The 18506-nt window shown below is 45.9% G+C and overlaps 1 protein-coding gene across 3 annotated transcripts in view; it reads left to right on the top strand.

The window, feature by feature from the left end:
- The first annotated feature begins 5570 nt into the window (after positions 1-5570).
- The window catches only part of RNF43 (ring finger protein 43), a 60366-nt gene continuing 47430 nt past the window's right edge, over positions 5571-18506 (top strand). Inside the window, exons 1-2 of one of the 3 annotated variants that reach the window (XM_063402321.1) lie at positions 5571-6144; positions 7043-7529. In XM_063402321.1, coding sequence (XP_063258391.1) covers positions 7293-7529 — 237 coding nt within the window. In that variant the 5' untranslated portion in view covers positions 5571-6144; positions 7043-7292. Of the gene's footprint in view, positions 7530-18506 lie in introns of all 3 variants that reach the window. The other 2 variants (XM_063402320.1, XR_010081025.1) reach the window with 2 other exon arrangements.

Raw genomic sequence — 18506 nt, 5'->3', positions numbered from 1 at the left:
ATTTGACTCCTTTAGTAGGTGATCCTGTAGCTTCCTGTTTTCACTAATTCATCTATGGAATTAGCTTTTTATTAAAGATTACCTCAGCCAGAAAGTCTGAGGACAATCAGGCACTAATGACTAATCTTTCATACCGAGATTTCTTCCAAAATAAACCTGTATTTTAAGTATACCTGAGTTTCTCTTCATCATATTTATATGATTCATCTTTGTCAAAAGAAATTACCTTTCCAGTGTCCTTTAACTCTGATTTATCTCAAGAAGAAGGAGCAGGTTGTTAAAAATGAGATGTTAAAATGGGATTCATGGTTTCCCTTGGGTAGGACTTGCTGGTTTGAAACTCCTCCTTGTCTCCTTTCTGCTTTGAAGATTGCTTGATCTATATGAAAATTCTACTAAAGAAAAGGGGCATTGGAGGTGACTGTGCCCTGTCAGCTTGTGATCAGAGGAAAGCATTTCAGCAGCATTCAGACCTACTCTGTAATGGCAAAAGCATCTTTGGGAGCCATCCCCCTGTAGACATGGACAAACTCTGGAAGAGGAAGGAAATGTTATTGGCAGGTAGCTGAGTGCAGGTGAACTCATGGTGATGAAGTGGAAGTTTTTCAAGTCCTATTAATCTTACACAGAAGAGTATTTTGAGATTTGCCACTGAAGGCAAAGATTTTCATTGAAAATTTAGATAAATGATCAGATTGATTCTGATAAACAGATATTAAGTTTCTGTTTTCTGTGGAATGTAATTTAGTAACATTTGATTGCTGTGAAGCTTCCTCACTGGTTTATATTGGCGGTGCCCTACAAGTTGCAATTGCATTTTGTGTAGCTGTGCCTGCTGTTCCTGTACACAAGGTTGGGAGTGCCCTGTGCAGTGGGGCCATGCTGGGTGTCCCTGACATGGCACCAAACACAAGCTCCAGGAGAGGACCCATCCCTATGCTAGTGCTGGAGGTGGTGGGATCTTCCTCAGCACCCCTTCCCTGCATGCAGTGCTGGCCAGCCCCAAACACTGCCAGCTCTGACAGCTCCTGAGATGCAGCTCCAGAACTACATCACAGGATCATGGAATGGTTTGAGCTGGAAGGGGCCTTAAAGCTTATTTCATCCCACCCCTGCCATGGGCAGGGACACCTTCTACTATCCCAGGTTGTTCCAAGCCCCATCCAGCCTGGCATTGGACACTTCCAGAGATGGGGCAGCCACAGCTACTCTGGGCACCCTGTGTCAGGGCCTCTCCACCCTCACAGCCAAGGATTAGTTGCTAATATCCCATCTAACCTTACCCTCTGGCAGTGGGAAGCCATTCCCCCTGACACTGTCCCTCCATCCCTCATCAATATTCTCTCTCCATCCTTCCTGTTGGCTCCTTCAGATACTGGGCATTTTTTCAGTTGTGAAGGTGTTTGGAGTTTGAGGCCCAAATTTCCTTGCTGGGAATGGAAGGATCAGATGTGTGAGCCCCCTGCTTTGGGGGCAGTTGGTTTGGTTTTGAGGCCCTATGTCTTGGGTAACTGGTGAGAAGGCTGATGGTGAACCTGGACATGAGCTGGCTCAATGACTGGAGCTTATTCTGTGTTGAAGAGCAATTCAGGGACTATCAGCCCTTTTGTTAGACGGATTCTCTCTTTTTTTAGAAATACCCTTTCTCCAACTCTTCTCCTCTTCCCAAACTAGCCTGGAGTTTTTAGTTACTATATTCACACAGGTCTTCAGGAATATTGTTATATAACACTGTCAAATAATGCATATGTAATTCTATTAATATGGTACACATATTTTTATATATATGTATATATTTAACATTGAGCAAACTCTCAGAATCACAGAATTAGTAAGATTGGAAGGAACTACACTGGTTTCATTTGGTGGGACTTATGAGTGGGACACATCTGGTGCCACCTCCCTGCTCAGGCAGGGGCATCCCAGAGCACAGGGCACAGCATTGTGTCCAGAGGGCTCTGCAATATCCCCGCTGAGGAGACTGCAGCCCCTCCCTGGGCATCCTGCTGAGGGCTGGGCACTGCCAGGGCAGAAGTTGTGCCTCCTGGGCAGGGGGAATTGCTGGGCTCAGTCCCTGCCCGTGGCTCTGGTGCCACTGCTGGGCCCCCGGAGCAGAGCCTGGGCCCTGCTCTGCTCCTCCCTGCACACAGGGACAGGGGATATTGCAGAGCCCTCTGGACACAATCCTGTGCCCTGTGCTCTGGGATGGCCCTGCCTGAGCAGGGACATGGCACCACTGACCCTCTCTGGTCCCTTTCAGCCTGACCCATTCTGGGATTCTGGCTTATTTCTTCTGGCCAGTTTGATGGCTGAGGGCAAAGTCCAGACTGTGAGAACATGTACTCTAACTCTGTGTATTCTACTTTTCTGACTTTGTTTTGCTTAATTTTGTAAGAGCTTCAGTTTCAATCTGGCACCCTCAGTCCTGAGTTACAAATGTATTATGTAACACATCCAGACTGTGTTCACCCCAGCTTAGATGCCCTTTTGGGTTGGAGAAGAATAATAATTATTTTATGCTGAAGTGGTTACAGGGAAATATTGAGTGATCTTTGGCCTTCCTTCCTTCCTTCCTTCCTTCCTTCCTTCCTTCCTTCCTTCCTTCCTTCCTTCCTTCCTTCCTTCCTTCCTTCCTTCCTTCCTTCCTTCCTTCCTTCCTTCCTTCCTTCCTTCCTTCCTTCCTTCCTTCCTTCCTTCCTTCCTTCCTTCCTTCCTTCCTTCCTTCCTTCCTTCCTTCCTTCCTTCCTTCCTTCCTTCCTTCCTTCCTTCCTTCCTTCCTTCCTTCCTTCCTTCCTTCCTTCCTTCCTTCCTTCCTTCCTTCCTTCCTTCCTTCCTTCCTTCCTTCCTTCCTTCCTTCCTTCCTTCCTTCCTTCCTTCCCTCCCTCCTTCCCTCCTTCCCTCCTTCCCTCCTTCCCTCCTTCCCTCCTTCCCTCCTTCCCTCCTTCCCTCCTTCCCTCCTTCCCTCCTTCCTTCTGTTTTCGTTTTCATTTTCGTTTTTTTAAGGACAACATTAGTGTGATCTGGGAATATTCAGGAACTCGGCATCTGACTGAATCCCTAGAAGGGACAGATTCAGCTGGAAAACCTAGTGGGAACAATTTCCTCTCCCTTGGTGAAAATGAGATTTGACTTTTTTTTAGAGATTGCCAAGAAAACTACTTTAAGACTTGTAAAGAAAGGAGAGATAGGAATAGTTTAGTTATTAGTGGCAGTGTGAATCCTCAAATATTACAGTTCAAATACTACAGTTGTACAGCCTCTCAGTGTTCTTACCAAAACAGTTCTGCAGAGATGCTTACACTAATTCCTCTTCCATGGAAAATGTATTAATTAAATTAGTAATTAAAACATGAAGTTCTAGGAGTTGTCAGAAATCTGGATGTCACAGTTTGGAGCTGATGTCCACAGATGTGTTTGCTGAGGGTGACAGTGCTCTAAAGGAAACCCTGAGTAATGAGATGACTTCGGAAGTAACTGGGAAAGCCCCCACCAAACTGATGAAGTTGATGCAGAAGTCCAAATATTTAATCTCAAATCACAAAATAAATGTTGTAGCAACCTGCCAATATCTATGCTGGAACACATGAGAAAAACTAGCAGCAGAACATCTGAGGCCAAACAATTCTCTAATCTAGCAATGAAAAGAGAAACCTAAATGTCCACAGATTAGTGAGAAATAACAGGACTCCAGGAGCCCTCTAGATACATTTTAGAGCCAAAGTTGGTGCCACTTTCAACCTTGTAGGAAGCTCTTCCCTCCCAGCTGTGCATCCAGGAGCTGGTGGTGGAGTTGGAAGAGCTGTTGCTCACTTCAAAGGGGAGTTTGTAGATTCCAGATAATGGTGCTAGGTAATAATTCAGCTCATAATGCCCATCAGTTAGAAATCTTTAAGGAAGGAATGAAGTGTCTTTGTCAGTACAGAGAAAGAACAAGGGCAGCAGTTGCCTCAGATGTGAATGTCTCTGCTGAGAGATTAAGGCTCTCCTGGGTGGCATTCCCACGGCTGCTGTGGGGACCTAAGGGTGTGCGTTCACTTTCTTGACCAGACATTGGAAATACCTCCATATTGCCCCGAATTAAGGTAATTTACAAAAAAAAAGGAGTCTGACACACCTCAAGTTTTCTATACCGTCTTGGCACCAGCCTTGGCAATGCTGAGGCAGTCAAGCCCTTCATGCATTGGGGAAGGTGTGTGTGTCACAAGTGGGACATTCCTGCAGGTACTGCCAGGCTTTAGAGTAATTAGCAGTGGGCAGTGGGTACCCATGGAAGGGAAGGAAAAGATTTTGGAGCATGGGAGCACGGGAGCACTTGGCTGATAATTTGCTTTGTTGTTGCTTTATATTTAAAGTTTGAAGAACAGAAGGATTCCTGTTCTTTCAACTGCAGATTGCAGGCCTCAAATTCTCAAGTTGGAGCTGTTTTTTTTAGTCTCTGATAGGAGCACAACCGCCATGTGTGTGCCAGGGGACACATACAAGGCCCCAGATTTATTCAGCATTCCCGCTTCTTCCTAGATCTCCATCTGCTGGCAGATGTGCCTTTCAAGTGGGGGTGCTTTGGAAAGGAAGGAACAAGAGAGAGAATGTGAAAATGTGCAGCAGCTGCCAGTTGGGCTCCCTATGTATATAGTTATATTTATATGTGTGCACAGCTATATTTATATATGTGTATATAGCTACAGTTATATATGCCTATGGTTATAGGATAGTTATATTTTTATATATAGTTATGTTGATATATGTGTATAATTTTGTAGTTATATGTGTGCATAGTTAGATTTACATATACATATATGTATATAGTTGTAGGTATATTAATATTTCATAGGTGTATTGATATTTAGGTAAGTATATGAATATTTAAATAGATAACTTGATACTTTATACTGAATCTGCTGTAAGTTTTTAAACAGAAATGGGTGTTGATTTGCATTTTCTCTGTGTTCTAAATTGCAGATGATCGAGTTTCATAGTTGAAAACATGCTTCATGTTTCAGTAGTTGTGGCTGTCACGACAAATTACCCTCAGCACAGCGACAAGTTTACATAAGAGGGGACCGACTCCTCGTTTTCATCATTTATTCATTTCCGTGAGTGACTCCAGGGGTGTCACAACCCCACTCGTTGACCAGTTCTCTTTCCTGGAGCTCCTTTCCAGAAGCAGCAGGCGCGACCCCCAGCCCGCTGCAGGTCCCGGCCCGCGGTGCTCCCGGTGGGTTCCCCGGCGCCCTTCCGCATCCCCGCTCCGGCCCGAGCCCGCGGCTCCGGCCCGCAGCATCCTCCATCTCCCCGCGGAGCCCGAGCGGCGGAATTCCAGACCTTTGACATCAACCCGACCTGGAACCTCCCCGAGTCCGAGCGCGGGGGCGATGGGCAGCGCCCCGCGGGGCAGCACGACCGGCCCGGAACCTCGGCGGTCCGGGCCCGGCCGGGTGTCCCCCGCCCCCGCGGGCCCCGGCGCTGCAGACGGGCGGCGAGGCGGGAGGGGGAGCCCGCGGCCCGGCCGAGGGCGGCGGCTCGGCTGCTCCACCCGCCCGTGTCCGCAGGTACAAGCGCCCGGCCGGCCCGGGGCTCGGCCGCCCGCCCGCCGGGTCCTTCCGCCGCCGCCGGAGCTGTGCTCCGGCCCCCGCCCCGCCGCCCGCGCCCCCGGCAGCGGCTCCGCCGCCGGGTCGCTGCCCATGTCCCAGCTCTGCTCGCCGTCCGCGCTCGCTGCCGGCACGGCCGGTGCCCGCCTCCGCTGCGGGGACGCCGCGCTTTGGAAGCCTTCCCGGAGCGCGCGGGGGTGCTGGCGCAGGTCGGGCGATTACATGCGGACACTTCACTTTCAGCCATGCCTGCCCCGGGAGCTCTCTGTCTGCTGTAATTTTCTCCCTTTGATCTCCCTGGATACTCTTTCGGGCTGTGGAGCTCCGCTTGCACCTACCTGCCTGCTGCGCCTGTGTGCGAGAGAGTTTTCCTCTTTCTTCTAATACTTTTTTTTTGTCATAAATTCCAATTCTATTCTTTTTAAGACCGAACTCGAACATCATCAGAGCCACATGGTTTTGTTAAGCTACTGGAAATAACTTTTTCCTGGGATTTACAGCAGCATTCCCTCCCGACCCGGCCCCTGCGGACTCCAGCAGGCTCACTGCCTAACAGGTTTGCAAAGCTTTTTTTTCTTGTATTTCCCCTTTTCTCTCCAGAGCCGTGCGATCACTGTAACTTCAGTTAAATCGAAAAGACTTTCTGTCTTAATTCTCCCAGTTATGAAGACTCATCGATGCGTTTCATGTGACCTTTGGGCAGACCGTAGAGCTTTATATTTTATTTTGTGGGGCCTTGAGTAGGGATCTTCTTAACGTGTGCTTGGAAGTGGTCATACCGGAACTCGGGCGTGCACAGAAATAGTGCGAGAGAAACCAGATACGCCGTAACTTTCTGCCTGATACCTGTTGGGCTTCGTGTCTAAACTTTGGCAGTGTCTGAGGGCCTTTTTATTTTCCTGGCAACTTCCAGCCATGAAGAGGAGCTCTGTGTTTTATTAATTATCTTTGAGAACTCTACCCGGAGTCAGACTGTGAGCATGGATTTCTAAGGGAAAAGTAAAGCTGAATTCCAAACTGGAATGAAGCACTTCTGGCATGAGGAAGATAGAAGGGATCAACTCCATTTGGAAGAGAACGGAACAAGCCTTCTTGTCACTATAAATTCAAGGAATACCGCCTGCCTGATTTCTGGGAAGGATACCAATTGGTGCAGATAACATTCAAGGTTGTGCCTATGCTGTGGGAAATGCTAGCAAGAAGGTGAGGTGGCTCTCGAGGGTATTTGGGATGGATGTTTTGAACCTGTGGATCTTCCTAACTCTTGGCCAGGAGACAGGAGGCCTCCACATCCGCAGGGAGACCTCCCCGTGCCTCATCTCCGTGGTACCGAGGAGTTCCTAATGCTCCCTGCGTACCCAGACTGACTTCTTGCTTGCAGCCTGCTTCGCTGATCCTTCTGGATTTACCTGCCAGAGAAGAGACTCACAATTTAGGATTTTTTTTGTTTTCAGATTGTTTGTTTAAAATATGCCTCTGAGCTCCCGGCGGCCTCTGAGCACGTGGCACGGGGCAAGAGGAGCGGCGATGGCGGGAGACGGCGTCGCCGGGGAGCCGCGCTGGCGGTGACCGAGCCCCGCTCTGCGGCCCCTGGGTCTGTCCGGAGCCGGCTCGGAGCCCCGGGAGCGGTGCCGCCGGCCGGGCCCGCCGCGGTGAGGACGCGTTCCCGAGCGGTATGAGCGGCCGGAGCCCGCTGCTGGTAGCATGAGTGCTGGCCCCCAGGTGCAGCTGGCTGTCCTCTGGCCTTGGCTGCTCATGGCGACCCTGCAGGCAGGACTGGGCCACACCGGGCTGGCGCTGGCGGCGGCCGTGGAGTCGGAGCGGGCGGCGGCGCAGAAAGCCATCATCAGGGTCATCCCGCTCAAAGTGGAGCCCATCATCCTGGAAGGGGAGTTCGCCAACGTCGCCGAGGTGACTCCGGCTGAAGGGAAACTACTCCAGGTAAGAGCAGCGGTGCCTGGTTCCGCTCCGCCGTCCTCGCCACCCGCCCCAGCCTGTTCCCTTTCCCTCCTGGCTGCCTCGGCTCCCCGAGCGGTGCCTTGGGTTCCGCGTCCCGGCGTGGATTTGTGGATTTGCGGATTTGTGCGTGCTCCTTGTGCTGTCCCCGCGGGTTTGGTCACAGGGGCCGAAGGGACGGCATCGTGCAAGGGGCTGAGGCTTCCTTCGGGGCCGAGCTGTGGCTGCGCCTTATTACTGCTGAACTGTGGATGTGGTCGGCTGATTCCGTGGAGATTATTTCGTGTCTTAATTGATGTTATAAAGCTGACTGTGTCAAATCACATGTCGGGATGTGAAACATCTGATAGAAGACAGGGTTAGTATTTTTTTCGCTGAAATTCATGAGGTTTTCCACACGCTCTGCTGAGGTCGGGGTTCTGATTCAGCTCCGAAACCCACCCTGGCTGTGCCCACCAGAATCCCTAGCCGTGCTTATTGTTGGCTAGACCTGAAGGGTGAATGTTACCTACACAGGAACTCCAGTGGTGTCACCACCAGGTATTTTTATAGATGAATTAATGCTGTTCTCTGACCTTTATTAAGGAGAGACTATCTCCACACCTGGGTAGGAAATGCAGGTGGCTGCACAGCCAGAGCTGAGCTCTTCACTGAACAGACCTATCTCCTGTACATACTGAGTTTGGAGCTACGTTTCCTGAGACCTGGTGTGCATTCTCTTCATTCTGTGGCTCATCTGCCTGGCAACTGGGTGCTTTATTCTTGAGAAAAAAAAAAAATACAAAATAGCCTGCATTTATATTAAGTCTTAATTTTCTCCTGGATTTTTCCAGGACTTTCTAAATGGGATATGTTGAAATCGTAATTAAATTTGTAGTCTGGAAATTTAAATGAAAGTAATAATTTTTGTGTAGTTTTTTTAAGATGAGAAGGACAATTGACAGCTTTAGAACATGGTCACCTGTCTGAAAGTGAACAATTTGTGAATAAAGCCTGCTTTTCCATGTCTTTTGAACTCCTTAGAATGAATTATCTGCTATAAAATTATATTGTCAAGCTAAAAAAAAATCTGAGACAAATGCACCCAAGGTCCTCTTCTGTTGTGAGGCAATGTCCAGGAAAGTCAATATTTATTCCTTACAAAAGCGACAGTGGTGTTGCAACTGAGCACAAAGTATAGAGTAGGACCTTTTGGAAATGGGAGATGATAACCTCTCCTGAGGGATGTGTGGACGTTTCTAACCAAGTGTAGCAATACCAAGTGGGAATTTTGTGCCATCACAGCAGCACCAACTAGGTGTTTGGAATAAAAAGCTGTGAATAGTGTCCATTTTCATCCTTTAAAAGTCATCCAAATGAGAGGGCTGGGAAAACTCTAATCCAGCCTGTTGAGTTTGGGCACACAGACACTGACCTGCCCTGAATGTGTTTTCAGGCCTTGACTCGGCCACATTGTGTGCCCAGGTGAGCTCCTGCTCCACATCCCACTGGATCCAGTGCGGGAAGTCCTGGTTTAAGCTGCCAGCACTGGGACAGGGGGTCAGGCTGTGCCTCCTGCAGCAGCAGGATGTTTGCCTGGTGCCAGGCACTGTGCTCTGAGAGGGCTTAGTCAAGTGTAGCTGTGACCTCTCCTGCAGATCGCATGCTATGGTTTCTAATTCTGCTGCTAAATATTGAAACTTGGCCTATAAAATGATGTTTAGAATTGTTAGGGTCCTGATCCTGCAGTGGGTTCTTACCTCTGGAAAGAGAAAACAGGAATGGAGACATAACTCTTCAGGTACAAAATAAGTAAGAAATTAGTGGGACAAATACTGTTCAGTTTGCTTTTAGATAGTGGGATATTAAACACAGCAGAATCAGGCTTTATTGGGACATCTCGTTTTGCCCATGGTTGTCAACATCCCAATCTTGCAAAAACTTTAGGTCACGTGCTTAACTGTGATGTCACTGGAACTCCTGTTTAATAAATAAACTTACGGCTGTGCATGGGTACCTGCACAATTGCTTCTTCAAATGTAGTTTAGGGACATAACATGGTACATTTAAAGTTACTGAGTCGGGAAGTGGGGCTTTTACAACATTTTTGGATAGGTCTTGGTTATGTCAGACTCTGTAAGGTGCAGTCAGCCTGTCCAGGAGAACACAAACCACAGAGCTTAGCTTGGAAGAAAGGCATGGATGGCGCAGTCCTGTTTCCAAAGCAGTGCTCTCTTCCATCAGAGGTAGAATAGGATTGTTTAAGGATCAGTGGTACACAGTTGGCCCTGTAGTCGTCAGGTTCTCTTTATTATAATTATCTTCATAGTGCTCTGGTCAATATATTTTTAGAAACACATTCTTAATTTAATACAGAAAACCCTGCACTTAAGTGATGGAGCCTCACCAAAGGTACTTCTAGCAGAATGTTTTCCTATTTTTGTTTCTCCATGCCCTATTTTCCAGGATCATATACAGAAATGGACTTGAATTGTGGTATGTTACATCTTAGAAGCCAACTTTAGCAATATCCTCTTAACCTACAATAAAAGAGCCCCCGCGTTGAATTCCCCCTCACAGCCTTTGCCCCTGTGAGCGGCTTCGTGGGAAATCTCAGTATTTCCATTGTTGCTTAGTGGGTGAGCAGGAAGATACCAGGGAGCCACCACCCCTGCCACTTTAACTCCAACATGTTCCTCTGGCACTCCAACACTGCTGCTGCCGTGTGATGCAAAGGGAGAGGAATTTCTCAAGCAGGCAGAACCACTTAAGCCTTTATAGGTCAAAAAACCAACACCTCAGACTTCTTGCAGAAATCGTCTCCAGGCTTGTGCAGTGCTCCAGCTTGTTCAGGGAGCACCTGCTCTGAGCATTAACTCTTGCTGGACATGGGAAGCACCTAGGGAACTCACTGGCAGTTTCCAAACTGGAAATTTAGGTTTGAAGGTTTGAATCAGGAACGAATCCTTCTCTATGAGGGTGATGAGGCCCTGGCACAGGTTGCCCAGAGAAGCTGTGGCTGCCTCTGGGTCCCTGGCAGTGCCCAAGGCCAGGCTGGATGGGGCTTGGAGCAGCCTGGGACAGTGGAAAGTGTCTCTGCCATGGCAGGGAGTGAACTGGATGAGTTTTAAGATCCCTTCCAACCCAAACCAGTCTGGGATTCTATGATCTCTGCTGGGCCACTGCAGGAGCCTGAACTGCTGTTAGAAGTCCCATGACAGTCAAAAACTGCCCCTTTATAACAGATGGAGGAACTAAAGCTTTTGGACAAGCATCTTGGAAGGAACATATTTGGAACTTACCAACAATGGACAATCCATGAGCAGCTCAGGATTCAACATGCCCCTGGAACTGCAGTTCCTTTGGCTGTTCACAGATGAGCTCCCTTTCACAGGATTGCTATAGAGATTTTTCAGCTTCTTTTTTTGACACTTTTGCTGCTCTCTTGGCTGACTTTTGAGGAATAAGTCTCGGTTTCCTTCTTGCCCATGCCTCATTCTCCACTTGGTACTGGAGAGAGTTGATTTTGGTTTGAAGGTAAATAGGAAAATAAGGAATGTCTTGGAAAGAAAAAGAGAGTCACTGGAGAGACTTGAAAGAAGATTTTTCTAATTTGAATTACAACATGTGCAAATCTAATTGTGGAAGAAAAAAACCCTTTTTATTTAAGATATAATTCATCACTTACATCTTGTTCAAGGATGATGAAGATTCAAGGATACATGATTAAAACTGAGCATTAATATCTCTTTATTTGAGTGTGTATAACCCCCATCTTCTGCACAGGGGAAAGGAGGATTCCTTTAGTCTGTGCAGTGTGGCAGGGGTTGGTACAGTCTCTAGTTCTAGGGTATTTGAGAAAAAGTGTTAGAAGTTTGGGAAGAATCCGTATTAATGATGTTTCAAAAGAGATGGATAACCTCACATTACTACAGGAAAGGAAAAGTGATCAGCAATCGCAATCCCTTCACATGCTGACACATAGAAAATTCCAGTGCATGTGTGGAACAGTGGCACAGTCTCACTGAGCAGGCAGTGTAGAACTAATTTTCCCAACATCTGTTATTTCATTGCAAGTCTCACAATACTTGATTCCATTTCTGTACAAACTCAGCAGTTTCGTAATGAGGGGATTGTAGGAGAAAGTCAACTTTCTCTTACCCACAAAGTGCATTGTTTTAACTTATCACTGCAGGGGAACACCTTAAAGAAAATAAAAACAAACTTGAAAAAAACAACAGAAAAAGCTTCCTAAAGGCTCTCAATCCCCAAACCAAGGATTATCCTTCTTCCTCTCCCCCTGCAAAAAGTAAATTATTTAAAAAGCATTCAAATTGATCTATTTAGGATGGATTGAGTGAGAAGTGAAGGTGACATGTACCATTCAGAAGTAGAAAATCAATCACAGATCCAGTTAGAGGAGGAGTGTGGCGTTCAGAACAGCAGTGATAATTATCCCTTGGAATTGCTGCAGTGAACCCTATGGGATCACCCTGGTCAATGTAGAGTGTTCCCAGTCTTGCAAGGCTCAAGCGGTTGGAATTGGAATCACCTCCTTCAGTGCTTGCAGAAGTTTACACTCCCAACCCATATCAAAGTAAATACCTTAGTAGTCTTCTATACTCCCAGCTCCTGCATCAACAAAAGGATGTTGAGTGCATAATGTTGACAGAGATCAAAGAAGTGGGAAAGTCGAACCAAATGATAATGGGGACTTAAATTACATGTGAATAAACTGGTCAGATAGCACAATACATGGCAGTTCAAAGAAGCAGTTTCTGCCTCTTGGAACAGCTCGTACTCGAGTACACACACTCAACTTAGCAATAAATAATGTGCAAGAACTGCCTCAGAATCAAGCAATAGTGGAGCCACTTGGCCTGACTGCAGCACAACAAAAATGGGTGCCTACGTACCAAAAAGTGTGACTCTGACACAAACCGTTAATGGGAAATGGCACTGAAACACTGAGATGAATGGCTCCTACAGAGGAAAGAACCCCACATTTTCATATGGCACACAGATACTGCTCAGGAAGGCCTGGAAGAAAAAATTTCCAGGGTTACCTGATCGTGGCCATCCAGTACCTGAAGAAGCCAACAAAGAAAATGGAGAGAGACTATTTACAAGGGCCTGGAGTGACACGACAAGGGGGAATGGATTCAATCCAAAAGACAGGTTTAGATTAGATATTAAGAGAAAGTTCTTCCCTATGAGGGTGCTGAGGCCCTGGCACAGGGTGCCCAGGGAAGCTGTGGCTGCCCCTGGATCCCTGGAAGTGCCCAAGGCTGGACTGGATGGGACTTGGAGCAACCTGGGATAGCAGAAAGTGTCCCTGCCCATGGCAGGGGGCAGAACCAGCTAACCATCAAGGTCCCTCCCAACCCAAATGATCCTGTGATTCTATGAAAGTAGAAGCTGTCTTGGGGAACACATGAAGCAATGACTCAAAAGGGCTGTAGTCACCCAGCACAGGAACTTTGGTAGTGTTGAAGAAACCATTTGCCCCAAACAGATCTCTTAGAAAATGGACATACAGTATGAGTGTAGTGTTGGCAATGTCCCATGTAAACCACACTGTTCAGTATTGGTGCAGGATTTAAGTGTAACTTGAAGGTGAGCCATTAAAATCCAGATTCAGAGTAGGAACCTCATTTAGAGTTGGCTGCTAGAAAAGGTTGATCTTGGAGACTGTTTCTAAATTTTCATCCCTCTCTTGAGTGTATACAGAGGCTGAGCTGGAGCTTTCCAAGGTGTGCCTTCTCTTTTCCTCACCCAGAAAACATGTAATAGGAAGCTGTTCCCTGTTTAAGGAGTTTAAAGGACTTTAAACCTCAATCTCCCAGCTTCCTAGTGTACTATCTGGTGCTGCTTCTAGTTGCAGTTGAATTATTTATGATGGTGGGCACAGATCCATCTTGAACTGAAGATTTCAGTACTGAAAAGGTGACAGATCAGGAGGCTCTCAAGTGGAGCTGAGCAGAGATCTGTGGTCAGGAGACTGAACCCACAGAGCTGGAATGAGTGACAGTCAATAGAGGATGTCTGGCCATGCACATGCCCTGGAATACATCCAGGGAACAAGTGGGCATTTCCCAAAGATAAGCTGGCAGAGGGGTGAGATTACAAGAGAAGGGAAACAGGCCCCTGGGGTGCTTGCAGGCTGCAGCCAGGCTGAATTTGTGGTAGAATGTTTCTGAACTGTTAGAGAATTTTTTTCTGTGCCTCCATCAAGTGAAAGCTTTGGTGGGCATTTGCTATGGATTGAGGAAGGCTGTTCTGAACTGCACATGAATCAATTATATTTAAACAAAATTTTTCAGAATTGTCAAAGGAATACAAACAACATCAACTCAGTGTGATTAAAGAGGGCTCTGTTGTATCAGGCTGGATTTTGGACAAAAATTGACATGCATTTTTGTTTAATATACCTCAGCAGCTCTTCATGCAGTGAAACATGCCAACATGCCAAAAACATACCTAAAAGCCTAAAATATTCGCAACCTTGCCTAAAAGCTTTCTGTGGACTTAGCCCAAAAGTCGTAGTATGAAAACAAGCAAGTTTTAACCTAAACTGAGAAACACAGCAAGTAAGTACAATGGAAACGTGCAGTGTAGTTTGACCTTCAGGTCTATCATCTTCAATATCCTGACAGTGTATGTTGCAGGGATTGCCAGGGGTCAAATAAGTGAAATTTTGGGTTATAAACAAAGCAGAAATGTAAAATGAAACTCAGTACAAGGGAATATACCACACTTGAGTAATGCACATTCATATTTTATTACTCTTTTGGTCTTCCCTCCATTCAAGGTCTTGAGCTTGGCTGCAGTAGGACAGGTGTAAAGTAGACAGAAGTGGTGTGGATTGATGATGGTCATGGTGGTCTTTTCTGTCTTTGAATTCTGTGATTTATTACTTAGGTTTAATACCTATTTATTTTTCCCCTTATTTCCCTGGCTGTAAAGAACAGGAAGCGCAGCACAGCCTTTCATTTGCCCACAACACTTTCAGGCTGCATTAAGGAATTGTAATCACATCTCATGCTTCGGAGCTTTGGGCCTGCTGCCAGCACAGCTCAGGCGGGAGTTGGCCAAGAATTGTCTTGGGACCTTTTCATCTTGTTTTTAGGAGCATCAAGGATTGGCCTTACCTCAGAACAAGGCACTCAAACATGTAGGTCAGTGTTCAAAGGCAGTAGAGAGAAGATTGGTTTGGATGTACTTAGGTTGTATGGGTTCCTCCTGTGCCGCCAGATTTCTCTGGAAGACTCTTCGCCCCTGCAGCCACCCCATTCAAATTATCTGAAATTTTGGGTGTGTATCCTCTTCCTGTGCATGTTGAGATCTGAATCATCTGCCTAAATCAACGGATGTATTCTCACCTAGTCACTTCCCCATCCCTGAAGGGGCTGGTTAAGGGCATTAGTGGCCCTTTGATCTCTCTTTTGTTCTCCATGTCAGTAATTTGGTCTCCAGTGATCAAATGGGTTAATCTAATGCTTATTACTGTGCTCAGCATCAGGGTAGTGGCAGAGATGTACTGGATTGTCAAACACAGCAGTTCTGACTGGGGAGTTGAATAAATTCCTCTGGCCATAAACTCTGTGAAACAAATTAAAAGCTTTTGACTGAGTTTGGTTATGACATGTTACTTCTGAATGTAAGTAAAGCAGTTTGGGGATTAAATTAGCTTTGTTTTGGTAAAAGGTGTGTGAAATCTAGTTCAAAATTACATGAAAGGATAGATTTGAACTTCCTATTTCTAAAGCTCCTCAGCAGCTGTGTTTCCATGGGGTGTGTATTGGGCAGCAGTTTGTTTCTAGACAGTGTCTTTACTGTACCTGCACTGCTCTCTTTTTTTGGCTTGTTGGCCTTTGTAAGGTAACAGGACTGGAGTGCTGTTCCTTTTTTATATCTGGATCAACACAATCCCAGGGTCATTCTCCCCGAGTTTCTGCAGTGGACATGTCTCTCCTATAGTTCTGCACTGTTGCTTTCAGATTGTTTAAATATAGGGAACATCTCTAAGGATGTGAAAGTCAACCAAGAGAGTGAATTGTGATAATTCCTGTTGCTTCCTGCGTGTCAGTTTGAATCAGAAGTTAAATCTTTGCAAGTTGGTCTCTTTACACAGCCATCCAGTGTTGAGATGCAGCTCCAGAAACCCAGCCTTGACTACTTTTTAGAGTAGAGAGACAGTGTTTGTGTTACTGCTCCAGTCCTGAGTCCTGTTCCTTGCAAAATGATCTGAATAACTTTTTATTTACTAAGATAGTTCTATTCCAAAATAAGTGGAACCTCCCCAAGATCCTGAAAAAATAAGTGTTCCCCTTCTTCTGCTTGTGGCGCTGTACTTGTGCTGTTCCTTTGTTACCTAAGCATCCTGTTGGATGGTACTCCCGTAGCCATGCTGTGGGTCCACGTTGTCCCTGAGTGTCAGTGCTGGAGACTTCTCTCCAAACACTTCTCTGCATCCACCAAAATGCCACTGTCCTCCCCATTGTACTCTGTTTCACCTGATCTCATTCACAAAACATGCCTCAGGCCGTATAGTCCCACTCAGCTATTTTTTTTCCTCATTTGCTCTCCCAAATGTCTTTTTCTAATCTTCTATAATTTTCATCTTGCTTAGAATAATGCTTACTCTCATTGCTTTTCTGTATGTGTTGTTCTTGTTCAGTAGCAACTCACAGAAGGGTTTTAGGCTGTTGCCTGTCAGCATTTGCTTCCAACACTTGGCTCTCCTCAGAGAGAGATAATCTGGTCTTTCCATTGCCTCCTTCAGAGGACCTCTGACCCCTCTTTTGTCACTCCAGGGGACCAAAAGCTGCTGTTTGTAAACTTTGCACAACTTCTCCTTGAGAGAAGGACGTCAGATTTGAGTGATGGATGAACATGCTTGTACAACACTCAGCCTTTATGTTAAAAAAGATCATCAAACAACTTCTGTTGGTTTTTGGTTGAGAAACCACCATTTCATAATTTCTGGCCATTGCACCTGGTTGTGGCCTGAGGTGGTGGCAGCTCTTTTCTTCATGCTACTTCTCTGGCTGCCTCTTTTGTGGTAGCTTTCTCCACAGAACAAACTGGGGAATGCCATGCTGGCCTTGACCTTTTCCACGCCCTCATTCAAAATCCTGCTTCTGAAAAGCCACTCTGGGACAGTGACAATCATGTACTTTATTCCTGCTGAGATGTTAAAAGGCCAAAAATCATCCACAGTTGTGTTTTAATTTAGGAAAGGGCGACATGAAATCAAGTAAGGTCATTCAAAAGAGTCTGAGAGGGCAACCAAGAGTTACAGGCTTTGCATCAAAATGTCTGAGGACACTACAGTAAGAATTAAGATAAAATGTACCTCTCAAGAAATACTTGAAAAATGAAAAAAAGCATATCAGGATACCTAAACATAAGAGTAAGAAAGTGTGTAAAAGCATCCTGGAAAAGCAAGAAATTTGATAAAATTAGAAAAAAGAGGAACAGCCTAAAAAATACATGGAGACAGTGAAAAGAGAAGAGAAATAACTTGAAAATGGTAATGCTAGATTCTCTTCAGTCACAAGCAGAAAGCTCATCTGACAGTTGGTAGGATCTAAAAAAACTTAAAGTCTAAAAGCTGTGCTTAGGGCAGCTAAACTCCCAGCAGAAAAATGAATGCAATTTTCCTTGTGCTTTCATCTCTTAGGCTGAAATGTCTGGAGATGATGAGATGATGATGTAGATAGACACAATCACCACTATCAGTCACTGGGATCCGGTGGTATTCACCCAAGGACTGGGGAGGATGAAATCGTTGAACTATTTACTTGTCTATGAACTCTTGTTTAAAATCCCTGGAAAGTGGCTGATGGGATTCCAGTTTTTCTCTGAGCTCCAATTCATCCACAAAAGCCCAGAAATCATAACACAGAATGTTACGAGTGGATGTGAAGGAGTCAACAGTGGCATCAGTTGGGCAGGTCTGGCTGAATTTCCCAAATGCAAAGACTTCCAGGGAAACTGAGATATGGATTAAGAAGGAGGCTCCTGGATAAATAATTATTGGAAGGAAAGAAGCAGGTGGAAGGAATAACTGGCAGACTTTCCCTTTGGAAGGAGCCAGTGGTTAAAGCTATGTGTGCTGTAGGTGTGCGCTCCCAGGTGTTGATGAGCACCTGGAAACGGGCATGCTTGATAATGTTCTAGAGCTTTCCAATACATGATCTAATTAGAAGTAATGAAGACCAGGTTCATCTGTGAATCATTGCAGACCTTATGAGACCAAATACTTCAGGAGAACATGGATAATCAGTCATTTCTTCGCATTCAGGTGATGGGCTCTGATTTGCCTATTGCCACAACTGTGTGTTATGATTTTAGCAGACTGGTCCTTGCAAATGTCAGTTTGGTATGTGGTGGTTGTCATGAAGACAGAGGGAACATTAGCAATGAAAATGAGAGAATAAGCCAGAGAATCGCTCTGAGCTCCTGTGGAAATCCCAGGTACATCCACATATTGAATCCTTTGTGAACAAAAACACAAGGATAAAAGGAAGCATAAGATGTGTTTTATCCAAAGAACAACAAACTGGACTAGTTCTCTTCTGGCTAGAAAAGAGGCAGCTGAAGGGTGATATGGAGAAGTTCCACAGAGTCATGAATAGGGATTGATTGTTAGTGTCTCTCCATATGAAAATAATGGGGCATCACATGAGGCTACAAAGAGTCAGGTTCAAAGGGAAGTGCTCTTCACTCACAGTACAATTAACATGTACAATCCCTTGCTGCAGGAACTGCTGTGGATGCTGGAAGTTTACAGAGGTTCAAAAACCACTGGAACTAATGAATGGGGGGAGAAGGCTCCATCAATGGCTGTGAAATAACTGGTCCCAGCTTTGCCTCAGGGAGTCTATAAAATGTTGGAGGCTTGGAGAATGCCTAGGACAGAAGCCCTACAAGGTTGTCCCATTCTTACTTTGCCTTCAGTAATCCACTGTTGGCAGC

Source organism: Prinia subflava, chromosome 8, assembly GCF_021018805.1.
Source record: "Prinia subflava isolate CZ2003 ecotype Zambia chromosome 8, Cam_Psub_1.2, whole genome shotgun sequence".
Taxonomy (NCBI): domain Eukaryota; kingdom Metazoa; phylum Chordata; class Aves; order Passeriformes; family Cisticolidae; genus Prinia; species Prinia subflava.
The sequence above is the reverse complement of the archived record's forward strand: the minus strand, read 5'-3'. Positions and strand labels throughout refer to the sequence as shown.